General features: G+C 37.7%; 1 protein-coding gene across 2 annotated transcripts; it reads left to right on the forward strand.

Annotated features, from left to right (window-relative positions):
• The first annotated feature begins 378 nt into the window (after positions 1-378).
• On the forward strand, positions 379-9803 carry LOC126596900 (uncharacterized). 2 transcript variants are annotated; one of them, XM_050263593.1, is made up of 17 exons: positions 379-631; positions 728-901; positions 997-1185; positions 1835-2243; positions 2349-2467; positions 2575-2652; positions 4533-4673; positions 4887-4931; positions 5037-5203; positions 5459-5537; positions 5616-5701; positions 6366-6495; positions 7104-7236; positions 7642-7763; positions 8323-8521; positions 9172-9416; positions 9589-9803. In XM_050263593.1, exons 1-16 carry the CDS (start codon positions 512-514, stop codon positions 9372-9374), a joined length of 2394 nt encoding a protein of 797 aa, XP_050119550.1. In that variant the 5' UTR covers positions 379-511; the 3' UTR covers positions 9375-9416; positions 9589-9803. The 2 variants fall into 2 exon arrangements, with proteins under 2 accessions (XP_050119550.1, XP_050119551.1); XM_050263594.1 differs by having other exon boundaries at positions 9172-9410.
• The last annotated feature ends 258 nt before the right edge of the window (positions 9804-10061 follow it).

A 10061-nucleotide genomic window follows, 5' to 3' on the forward strand; every position in this document is an offset into this window, starting at 1 on the left:
GCCACATGGTAGTGAACCCATACCATATAAGTTTTCTACCTATTTTAGAAGAACAACTTGTATGGCATAGGTTCACCGCCGAGATGACTTCCCATCCAATAACACAAGGACATGTAGAAAAAAGCTAACATATGTTTTTATATTATTGACATGATATGCCACGTAACGGTAAACTCGTGCTATGCGACCTTTAGAACAAAAAATTATTGTATTTAAAAAAAAAAAATCATGTGGTGAGGGCAAGATTCATTATTTTGTAGTTTCAATGTTTTGTTGGGCTTGGGCCCGCACATTAACAAAGAAATAATGCACTAGGTTGGCTGGCCATTGGGCCCACAAGTTTAACATTGAAAAATATAAAAAAGAAGAATTTGTAGGGATGCTCTAAGTCGAGGGCTCTTGTATTTCCTTTTGGTTTTTGATTTTCAGCAGCCACCGTAAACTCTTAAACCCCCAAAACCTTCCAGCGGCCACGAAAGCGGTTGCTCCGCCGTTGCTGAGAGAGACAGAGATGGTTAGGGGCGGCAAGAGCTACGTGTCAGCACCTCCTGCCTTCTCCGCTGACGCCAAGCGCCTCCTCGTCTGCACAGGCACCGCCGTCTCCATCTTTAGCACCTCCACCGGTTTGCAGGTTTTCCAACTTTACCCTCCTCTTCCTCCTCAATTTACACTCTCATACCCCCCTGCCTGAAAATATTCGATTTTTTTGTTTCTTTCTTTTGATTAGATATCGTCCTTGGAGGGTCACAATGGCTTGGTCACCTCCGTCATAGTAGTTCCGGGCAACAAAGCTCTGAGTTTCTGCTGGACCGCCTCCGTCGACCGCACCATTCGCTATTGGGACTTTGCTGTTCCTGAGTTGATGAAGGCCATTGATATCAAAATGCCCATTTTCTCTATGGTATATAGGTTTGCTGCTTTATTCTAGTTTTTCAATTTCTGTTTGGAAGCCCAGAAATGTTTTGACGGCGTGAGCAATATGTTTTTTATTTTCAGGTTATTCCGTCCATAATGTTCCAACCCGGGAAAGGAGCACGAGAGGATGATTCTAATGCAGCTCATGTTTTTGCTTATTTGTCTGTTGAAAATACCCAAGTGCAACAAAACACACCAAAGCCGTTGCGTGGACAGATTCGGAAGTGTAATTTGACCGAATCTCGTTTGGCTGGCGGTGCTCTCTCTGAGGTGCAGCGATAGTGAACTAGAAGTTCTTTGACTTTATATATTTTTCCTACACATTATATGTGATATTCATGAGGTTTACTTCTGGCATGTGTGGAAATGAATATATGAAGGGAACAAGTGCTATGATATGATTTATTGCATGAAGGTTACATTTACGTGTTTAGTACTTTTTCGTATACGTTGATAGCTATGTGTTATCATGTGTTGTTTTGTATTGCCTGCCAATGTAGTAATGTTCTCATACCCTATTTGATGCCGGTGTATATTACTCATGATCAGAACTTGAAGGATATAACAGTTGAAGTCCATAACATTGATGCAAACACGTGTCTGTATGAACTTTTCCATAATGTACTGATTAAGAGCTAATATTTGTTCAGACCAATTTCCTTTACACTATCCAAGACCGAAAGAATTAATTCATTCCTCTCATGAATTCATATTAACTTTTTTGAGATGAGTCTTCCTTTAAGAGATACATGAAGATAATTCCATTCACTCGGTCCTTTAACACCTTCCAGAAATTGTATAGGAATAGCTTTTTCTGAACTATGTTAAATTTGTTCAAAGTGGACTCCAATTCCAATATTTCTTCTCCTATTGCAATTTATGAGGCATGACAAATTGACAATGGGTTTGAATTTGACAGACTCGAAAACCAGAGGCTATAACTATCAGTCCCTCAGGAAAATTCTTTGGCATCCGGAACAAACGGAAGCTTCATATATGGAGAGTCCCTGCTATAGACTCGAAACTCATGATTGCTAAGAAGATTACTCTGCATCATACAAGAAACTTTAACGTTCTTGCATTTCATCCAACTCAGGCAATTGTTGCCGCAGGTGATACAAGTGGGAGAATTCTAATCTGGACAGGATTCGGTAAACGTACATTTTCCGATGGTGATAAATTAATGAAAGGAAGATCAATGAATAATGAGGAAGAAAGAGATGGAGTTAGGGGAGATGATGATGCTGATGCTTCCTCCACATGGCATTGGCATGCGGCTGGAATAAGTGTCCTTTCTTTCTCTTCTGATGGTGCCTATTTATATTCAGGTATGTGGGTTTTGAGCGATTGAAGTGAAAATCGCCTGGATTATGCCTTGCTTTGCATGGATTCTTACTGTCAAGTGACATTTATGAGAATTCTGTCTTATCCAGGTGGAATAGAAGGAGTTCTTGTGGTCTGGCAGCTAGACACAGGGAAAAAGAAGTTCTTGCCTAGAATTGGATCTCCTCTTCTATATTTGACTGATTCTCCAGACCCTTCACTTTCTTCTGTAAGAAAACTTCAATTTTCTGGGATGGAGTATTGTAACATAGTCATGCATTCTATGTGATAAGGAAGTAATGTATTCTACTGTTTTCTCTGATATATGGATTTTAGATATCTTGTGCAGATAATCAAATTCATATACTAAAAATGCCCTCCATGGAAATCGTGAAGTCTATTTCAGGGATCAAGGTATGTTTCAATTGAAAATTTGGATTTTTCTTTCCTGGGATACATAAGAGGCTTCTTTTCAAGGCCATACTTTTGCGTGGTATTGACTCATCATAAACATTTAATAGGTTGAGTTAATAGTAATTAGTAAGAAATGTTATGTTCTTTTATAATAACCACTATTAGTAGGTTATAGTATTCACAGTGCACATCATTAGATGTATGTGCCATATAGAATGCTACTAAGAATACCAAAACATTGAGTATAGGCCTCAATTTTGGAGGCAAACAACATGCAAATAAATCAAAGTCAAGTTTCATTTAAAAAATAAAAATAAACTCGGAGTCAACTGTACCTTTTTGTTGTGAGCCAGGTGATGAAATCCTACTCATGATTTTCTCTTGAAGAACCTTTAGAATTGGTCACATTGAGTCTGGGCCCGAGTCTGGGCCCGGTGGTTTGTTTCATAAGCATACAAAAAGGACATCATTAAGTCCCCGTACCTTTGCTGGGAGTAGTGTTGCATGGTTCATCGACTGACCTTGCGACCTGCATTCCAGATTGCACGATCCCAAACAGAGATTTGCGATCTGGGTCGCTTGTCTTGGCAAACTGATTGCTGTCGCTGATTGCAGCCAAATAGATAGGTCTCAGTCGCGAGTTGTGATATTGAGCATTTCAGTTCCATGTCTTTTCTGTGCCTCTGTGACAACTTACAGGGAAAGTGTATACACCATTTTGGTTTTGCTTTATTAATTAAAAACAGAGTATAATATATAACTATAATGTATTAAGATTTTCTAAATTTATTAAGGTTATAAAACCGTTAAGTGTTTTAGGTTAACCTGAGATAAAGGTTGACTTGGCCAGGTTAATAAATACATTTTGTATATTTTTTCATGTGTTATTACCAATGTATTAAAAGCGTGAGGCGTGGGCGAGGCGTCCGAGGGGAAGCCCGGCCTAGGCGTGAGGCGTGAGGCGAAGCCTCACAGGACCTAAATTTTTTAATATATACACTGAGCGTACACATATATTATATTAAAAATAAGAAGATTATTAATCAATAATCACCCTGAGCACACACATATTATAAATATATATACACACATATATATACATATATTATATTATATATGCATAAAATAGAGGATGAAAAGCACAATGAGCACACATATAACAATGCACGCAAACAACAAACACATCCATTATATTAAAAATAAAAATCAGAAAAAAGGCATAGAGACAAAAGTGCAAGGAAGAGGTATGAGGCAGTTAAAATCCTACCCAAAATTTGGGTTTGAGAGTAAAGAGAAAAAAAAAAAAAAAAACTCACTGAGGCGCGCCTAGGCGGCTCTGGCGAAGCCTTTCGCCCACTCCAGCAAAACTGAGGCGTTAGCCATGGCGCCCAGCCTCAAGGGTGCCCTAGGCGCGCCTCGAGGCGAGTTTTTTAAAACATTGGTTATTACTGAAAAAGGTCCAAACAAAATTCACAATGAACTGCGACCAGGAATATCGTACTGACTAAGTATACCCCTAATGTCCTGGGCACCCATGAAACTGTGCACCCGTACCCGTTCCTGTTTCACATACCGAAGCAATCCACGACCTGTGCAACCCCGGCTGGGAGTGAATATGCATGATGAAATTTCTGCCTATAATTGCCTTGTGATTGGCCTTAAATTTCTTTCACCCTGATGCAGAGTGAAAGTAAATTTGTGGATCTGTGAGATAAAAGCGAGCTGGTTCTTAAGCTATCCTTTCTTTTCATGAATGTGCCTGGATACCTGCTTGATGGATTCCTTCACCTTTTTGTACACCGCCTTTGAAATTGGTTTCAGCAGCTTTCTGTGAGGAGTAAAATAGTTTTAGCTGCTAAATAGCTTTCTTTACTTTTCAGCTTCCTTATTCATGTCCAGAGATATATGATGGAATATGCAGCAAGTTTTCCTTTGATCACACTGATGGGTTGGTTGCCTTGCGTACCGCGAATTATTGCATCCAGTTCTACAGCTTGTTTGATGACCGTGAAATGTCTGAGGTGATTATGTTTGTTGTTTAATTGATATTTAAATGGATAATTAATCGTTGAATTTTCTAGGGCGAGCTTTTTTTTTTGTTTTTTTTTTTTTTTTTAAGGCTGTGATCTATGGTTAGATAATTAATTGTTGATTTTTCTAGGGCGAGCCTTTTTTATTAGGTTCATATAAGTGATGATGTGTAAGTGAAATTTTTCTCACTCGGAAATTTGCAGGTTCAAATATGTGAAAGAAATCATCAACCAGGGGATGAAGTCAGAGTAAGTTGCTTGTTTTAGTTTCTAGCTTGAAATTATATTTGGTTTTCATTCTTTTAAAACACATGATCACTAATTTGACCATGTCTTGGGTTATATCGATCACAGGTAATAGTGACTTTGGTGTCTCTATCTAAAGATGGCTCTATGATGAGCACTGTTGAAGTTAAGCTTCCTGAGGAGGGGTTAGGTGGTCTTGTTTGTCTTAAATTTTGGGCATCAGGGCCACAGAACAAAAATTTCAGCCTGTCCACCGTTGTTTATGAACCTCACAGGTATGGGCCTGACTGATCTATTGTGGATGGAATCTGATGTCTATCTGTTGTTGTAATACTTGTTGGTAGTCCTGTTATAAAGTAGTGACTGCTATTGAACTTGTTAAAGACAAGGAAGAACTTGTATCTTGTTAATTTACAGTCTGTTATGTGCTTCAAAGTCGTGATGATAAGTATATTTATTAGTTAGGTTGCATTGTCGTTTGTATAAATGATATACACTTGTGGTAACTGTTAATATTTTGTGTTGTATAGGGATGCTAGAATTTCTTCTCTCGCGTTCCATCCTACTCGTCAAATGGTTGCTAGCTTATCATATGGTGGGGATTTCAAGGTAATTTGAATGATTTCAATAATTACTGTTGAGGATTCTGTTTCCTGTGAAGTTTACAGTTTTGTTGCACTGCCTCAGATTTGGGTTTGCAGTGATGAGATTCAGCCGAAGCATGAGGTGCTGCAACATTCTGGGTGGATGTGTCATGCCGTAGGTTCATACAAGTATGTTCCTTCCCTTTTTAGTAAGGAAAAACTTTCATGTAGATGTGGTCACTGTGTTCTTGCTGAGAGTTGAATACCCAACATTTGTTGAAAAAGAATTTACTAACCATAAAGAATGATTAAATCTAACTATAAAGAGATGGTTAAGTCATGAATAGCCAAAATTTTTGGGGAGTGAATTACGAACCCAATTTATTTTGGATTTGAGTCAGATCTTAATCATGATATTTCTAACTGAATATTGGTTAGTTGTAGTAGCTAACTCTGCTGTGTGAATTTCTTGTTCTTGTGTCATTCCATAAAGCTTTTGATGTTGTAGTGTTTTAAAGTACTGTTCTTGGTATCTGTTTATTATTTCTTACAGATTGCGTGTCATGTCTTATAGGCAAGAAGAAACCTTGTCATCTGTTTTGCAGTCTTTCATTTTTCTTCTATGAAAATTTGTTTTCTATCTAAAAGTGGACACCTCAGTTGCAGATATAGCTCATGAAAAAATGGGCGGGGGATAGAGTACCAGAGTAAAAAGGAAAAAGGAGTGTACACATTAGATGTTTTTGCACATATACATAACCTGGTGTTCGAAACTTTTGGTTTTTGGCTGTCTTCGTAACACATATGAACTGCTTTGATAACTCTGTCTTATGGAAAATCATTTCCTTCTCAGGAATAAGCCAATGACAGCTGTTGCATTTTCTGGCGATGGTTCTGTTCTGGCGGTTGCAGCTGAAAACATAATCACTCTATGGGACCCCAACAACAATGCACTTGTAGCTGTCATTGGAGAGATGCAGATGGTGATTTTTTCAGATCCCAATCATCTTTGGACTAATCTTTCTTCAGAAACATATGTTATTCATGTGAATCATCATATCAGTGCTTGGAAAAATGCGAGTCATGCCCTTTCTACGTCTAGTCTTTACACTGGGTTGTAAATCATTATATGGGACGTCTTGGCCTGGTTGAGCATGGTGATCTTAAGTTTTTCTGGTTATGGGTAGTCTTAAATTTTTTAGGGTATGGGTGGTCTTCAAATGTGTGGAAAAAATACGAGTCGGGGCCTTTCTAAAATCTTTACACTGGGTTCTGATCTTTCATTGATTATCTTCATGCATAAGGATACTAGATTACCTAGTATACAAGATTTATTAAGAACTTCAGACGTCTCTGCTGCTTCCAGTTGAGCGTGGTGGTCTTAAGTTTTTCTGGGTATGGGCGGTTGTAAGTTTTTTGGGGTATGGTATGGGTGATCTTCAATGCCTGAAGTTGGGAGTATCTTTAGAATTTACACCCTTTTTAATTATGCTTACCACATCATTTTGAGGCTGGTACACTCAATAGAGTTGCTGGAAGATATTGAAATGTAACTCAAACGCTGCTCTTATATAATTTTTTTTTTCCTCAGCCAATTGCAACCCTATCTTTTGCTGGGAAATCAGAGTATCTCGTGTCTGTCACTCAAGGTTCAAAACCGCAACTATCGGTGTGGAGCATGTCAGAACTATCTGAATCTTGGTCATATAAGCTACATGTAGAAGGTTTGAACCTTTCTCTCTCCCTCTCCTCACCCACTGTGCAAAACACTTCGTAAATTGTGTTGTGTGTACTTTTTCTCTGCTTAAGGTTTTCCTAATCACATCAATGTTGTTTGTGTAATAAATGCAATTGAAGTGACTTGTGGTTTTATCTTTGTCCGGGTGTACAACTCAGTTTAATGCATACGCTAAGGGCTAAGGAAGCCCCTCAATAATTTAAACCAGCCATTCACGTTTATAACTTTGGAAGGGCTCAGAGCGGCACTGATAACATTGAACACTGTGTCCCGTTTATAGTTCAGTGACATCAAGCTGAACGGTCCTGTATATTTATTATTTACTAATTGTGACAGTCATGTCACTAGTGTTGTACATCGATTTAACATCTGCAATTTCTAAAATTTTCAGCTGTTACCTGTGCGGTAGATTCGTCATCATTTGCAGTTCTATCTTTACTAGGAAAAGATGGGGTAATCTTATTATTCAATGCAACAGATCCTGTTCCATTGGCTATGTGGTCTGTAAGGAAGGTATATACTTAAAATCTCTGCTTTAGTGCTTTTTGTTGAAGGCCTTTCTGGTATATCCATCCCCATTTTCTTGTTACTCTTATAATAAAATATAAGAAATTTGAAAGTGTTAATTTCGCCTTTAACCTTCATTCGCATTAGGACTCAATTGATTGATTTATTTTTCTATGAACAAAGATATAAACCGTATAATTTGGTGGGGACAGCACTGCCGTAAAAATCTGAGGGCTGGAATTTGGATGTGTTTTAAGACGTATGAATCCATAAATAGTAGCTTGCTTTCAGGTTACATTCACATTTGTGTTCCTTATGTATTTATTTATTAATCACATTTTCCCCGAAGAAAATGAAGAAGACCTCACCTTGTTTAAGTTCCAACTTCCTCAAGCCACAGAAAAATGACAAGATAAAGAAACAAGGAAAAATCCAAACCATTTGTGATGTACATTATAACTCTAAAGCTATTACAGTTGAAGCATGAATTTGTGTTGCAACTGCTGTTGCTTCATAGTATTACAAAAGAATGAATTGTATTTTAATCCTTTATGCTTTTTTGCAGGCTCAGGGGGGCGGGCTTGCTTTTCTCAACAGCGACCAACTTTCTAACCAACAAAATATTTTAGATAGGAACCGTCCACAAGCTTTGCTTGTCTATATAAATGGTGACCATGAATATGTCATCTTTGACCCATATAACATTGAAGCAAAAGAACTTAGTCTAACCAGGCCGGGGAGTCATGTTGCCCCTGATGAAACAGGTAGAGCTTCCTTGTGCATTAGTTGTGTTGCTTATTGTCTGTAGCAACGAAAGATTAGCATGATGTGTGAACAAGGAGCCCATATATTATATTGTTAATTTTAAAATAACATGCACATGACATAATATGCTATTATATTTATAAATCCTTAATCTACTCGTTGTAAATTTGTCGTATAATATTTGGGAAAGGAAAATATGCGAGGTTAGGAAACTCAAATGCTCGGTTTGAACTTTGAGTAGAAGCCCTCTTATTAAGACAGACTTTCTAGTGGAAAATGAGATTCCCCCATATGGATGCCCTTAGTCACCATCGGTTTCAAGCTCAGTTTAGAATTAGCATATACTTGTCAGTTAACGTTTTATCCTCATGCATATATGCATGCAAGCATACATATATATACGTAAGTACATTAGATAATTGTTTAGGAGAGCTGATGACGAAAAGTTGATTTATATGTTGGTGTGTAAGCTTTTTATCAATTAAACTATATACAGATATATGCTTTCCAGCAAAACTATGTTGATGTCGTTATTTAATTTGTTGAGAGCCGAAGAATGATGATATTTGGGTTTCTACACGATGTGTGTATATGAATTACCTGTATTACAGTATTGTATCTTGTTATTAATTTATTTTTCATATACCAGGGCATTTTGGATATTCATCTATCTACGGGGAGCTACCGAAGTTTGACATAAAGAGAGACCAGACCGTGGCCCCATCTGCTCCATCACAGAGGCCTTGGGAGACCATATTTAGTGGGTCATCTCATGAACTTCCACCCCTAACCAAACTGTGTTCAGATTTTATGGAATCACTGCTAGAAAGGAGGACTGCAATGGTAGAATAACTTGTTTCGGTGGCTTCCACTGCCATTCTTGATCAGGTGAAGGTATGAAGAAAACTAGATGCGTTGATATGCTCTGCATATCGCATTTTGTGGATGTGATGTAATGTAAATGAGGTCAATGCCGAGTTAGATTAAACGAACCATGTCTTTGAAATTTGCGAATATGGTAGCTGTGGCTCGCGTTATGATGATCTTTATCTCTTTTGAATCTCAGCTGGACAAAATTCTAGCCCGTAGGGGAACCAAAACGGCCAACTGAAGGAAGTTCCAGGGGCATGGGAAAGTTTGTAATTCGGAGTGCACGGTTACTGCAAAATTTTGTAATCTTATTTTTCTGAAGAAGATTTTGTACATTTCATGAGTTTGTATTGGATTTTAAACTCTATTGTAAACTACTTTTAAGTGGAATGAGCTTTTAGCCTTTGTCTAGATTGTATAATGGTTTAGCTTCCTTGCTTTTTGGAGCTTGTTTTACAATATTCGTTATTTTTATACATATGCAATTGGAGGGGTTAATTGGGACTTAGACGATCAAAGAATTACTAGTGGAGTACATCAATTTTCTAGATGTAATGTTGAAAAAAGAAAGACACCCAATTTTTAAAATCTAGTGCATGTATATAGGTAGTGCTCTCTTTAATGCTTTCGTTTAAGCATGCTTGAGAAGCTAGAAACATTATAGCTAAA

This window comes from Malus sylvestris, chromosome 13 (genome assembly GCF_916048215.2).
Source record: "Malus sylvestris chromosome 13, drMalSylv7.2, whole genome shotgun sequence".
NCBI classification, from domain to species: domain Eukaryota; kingdom Viridiplantae; phylum Streptophyta; class Magnoliopsida; order Rosales; family Rosaceae; genus Malus; species Malus sylvestris.

Coding starts and splice junctions, on each gene's coding strand:
- LOC126596900 (XM_050263593.1), top strand. CDS start 512: ATGGTTAGGGGCGGCAAGAGCTACGTGTCAGCACCTCCTGCCTTCTCC. Junction 5,204..5,458: donor GTTGTTTATGAACCTCACAG/GTATGGGCCTGA, acceptor TGTGTTGTATAG/GGATGCTAGAATTTCTTCTC. Junction 7,764..8,322: donor CTATGTGGTCTGTAAGGAAG/GTATATACTTAA, acceptor GCTTTTTTGCAG/GCTCAGGGGGGCGGGCTTGC.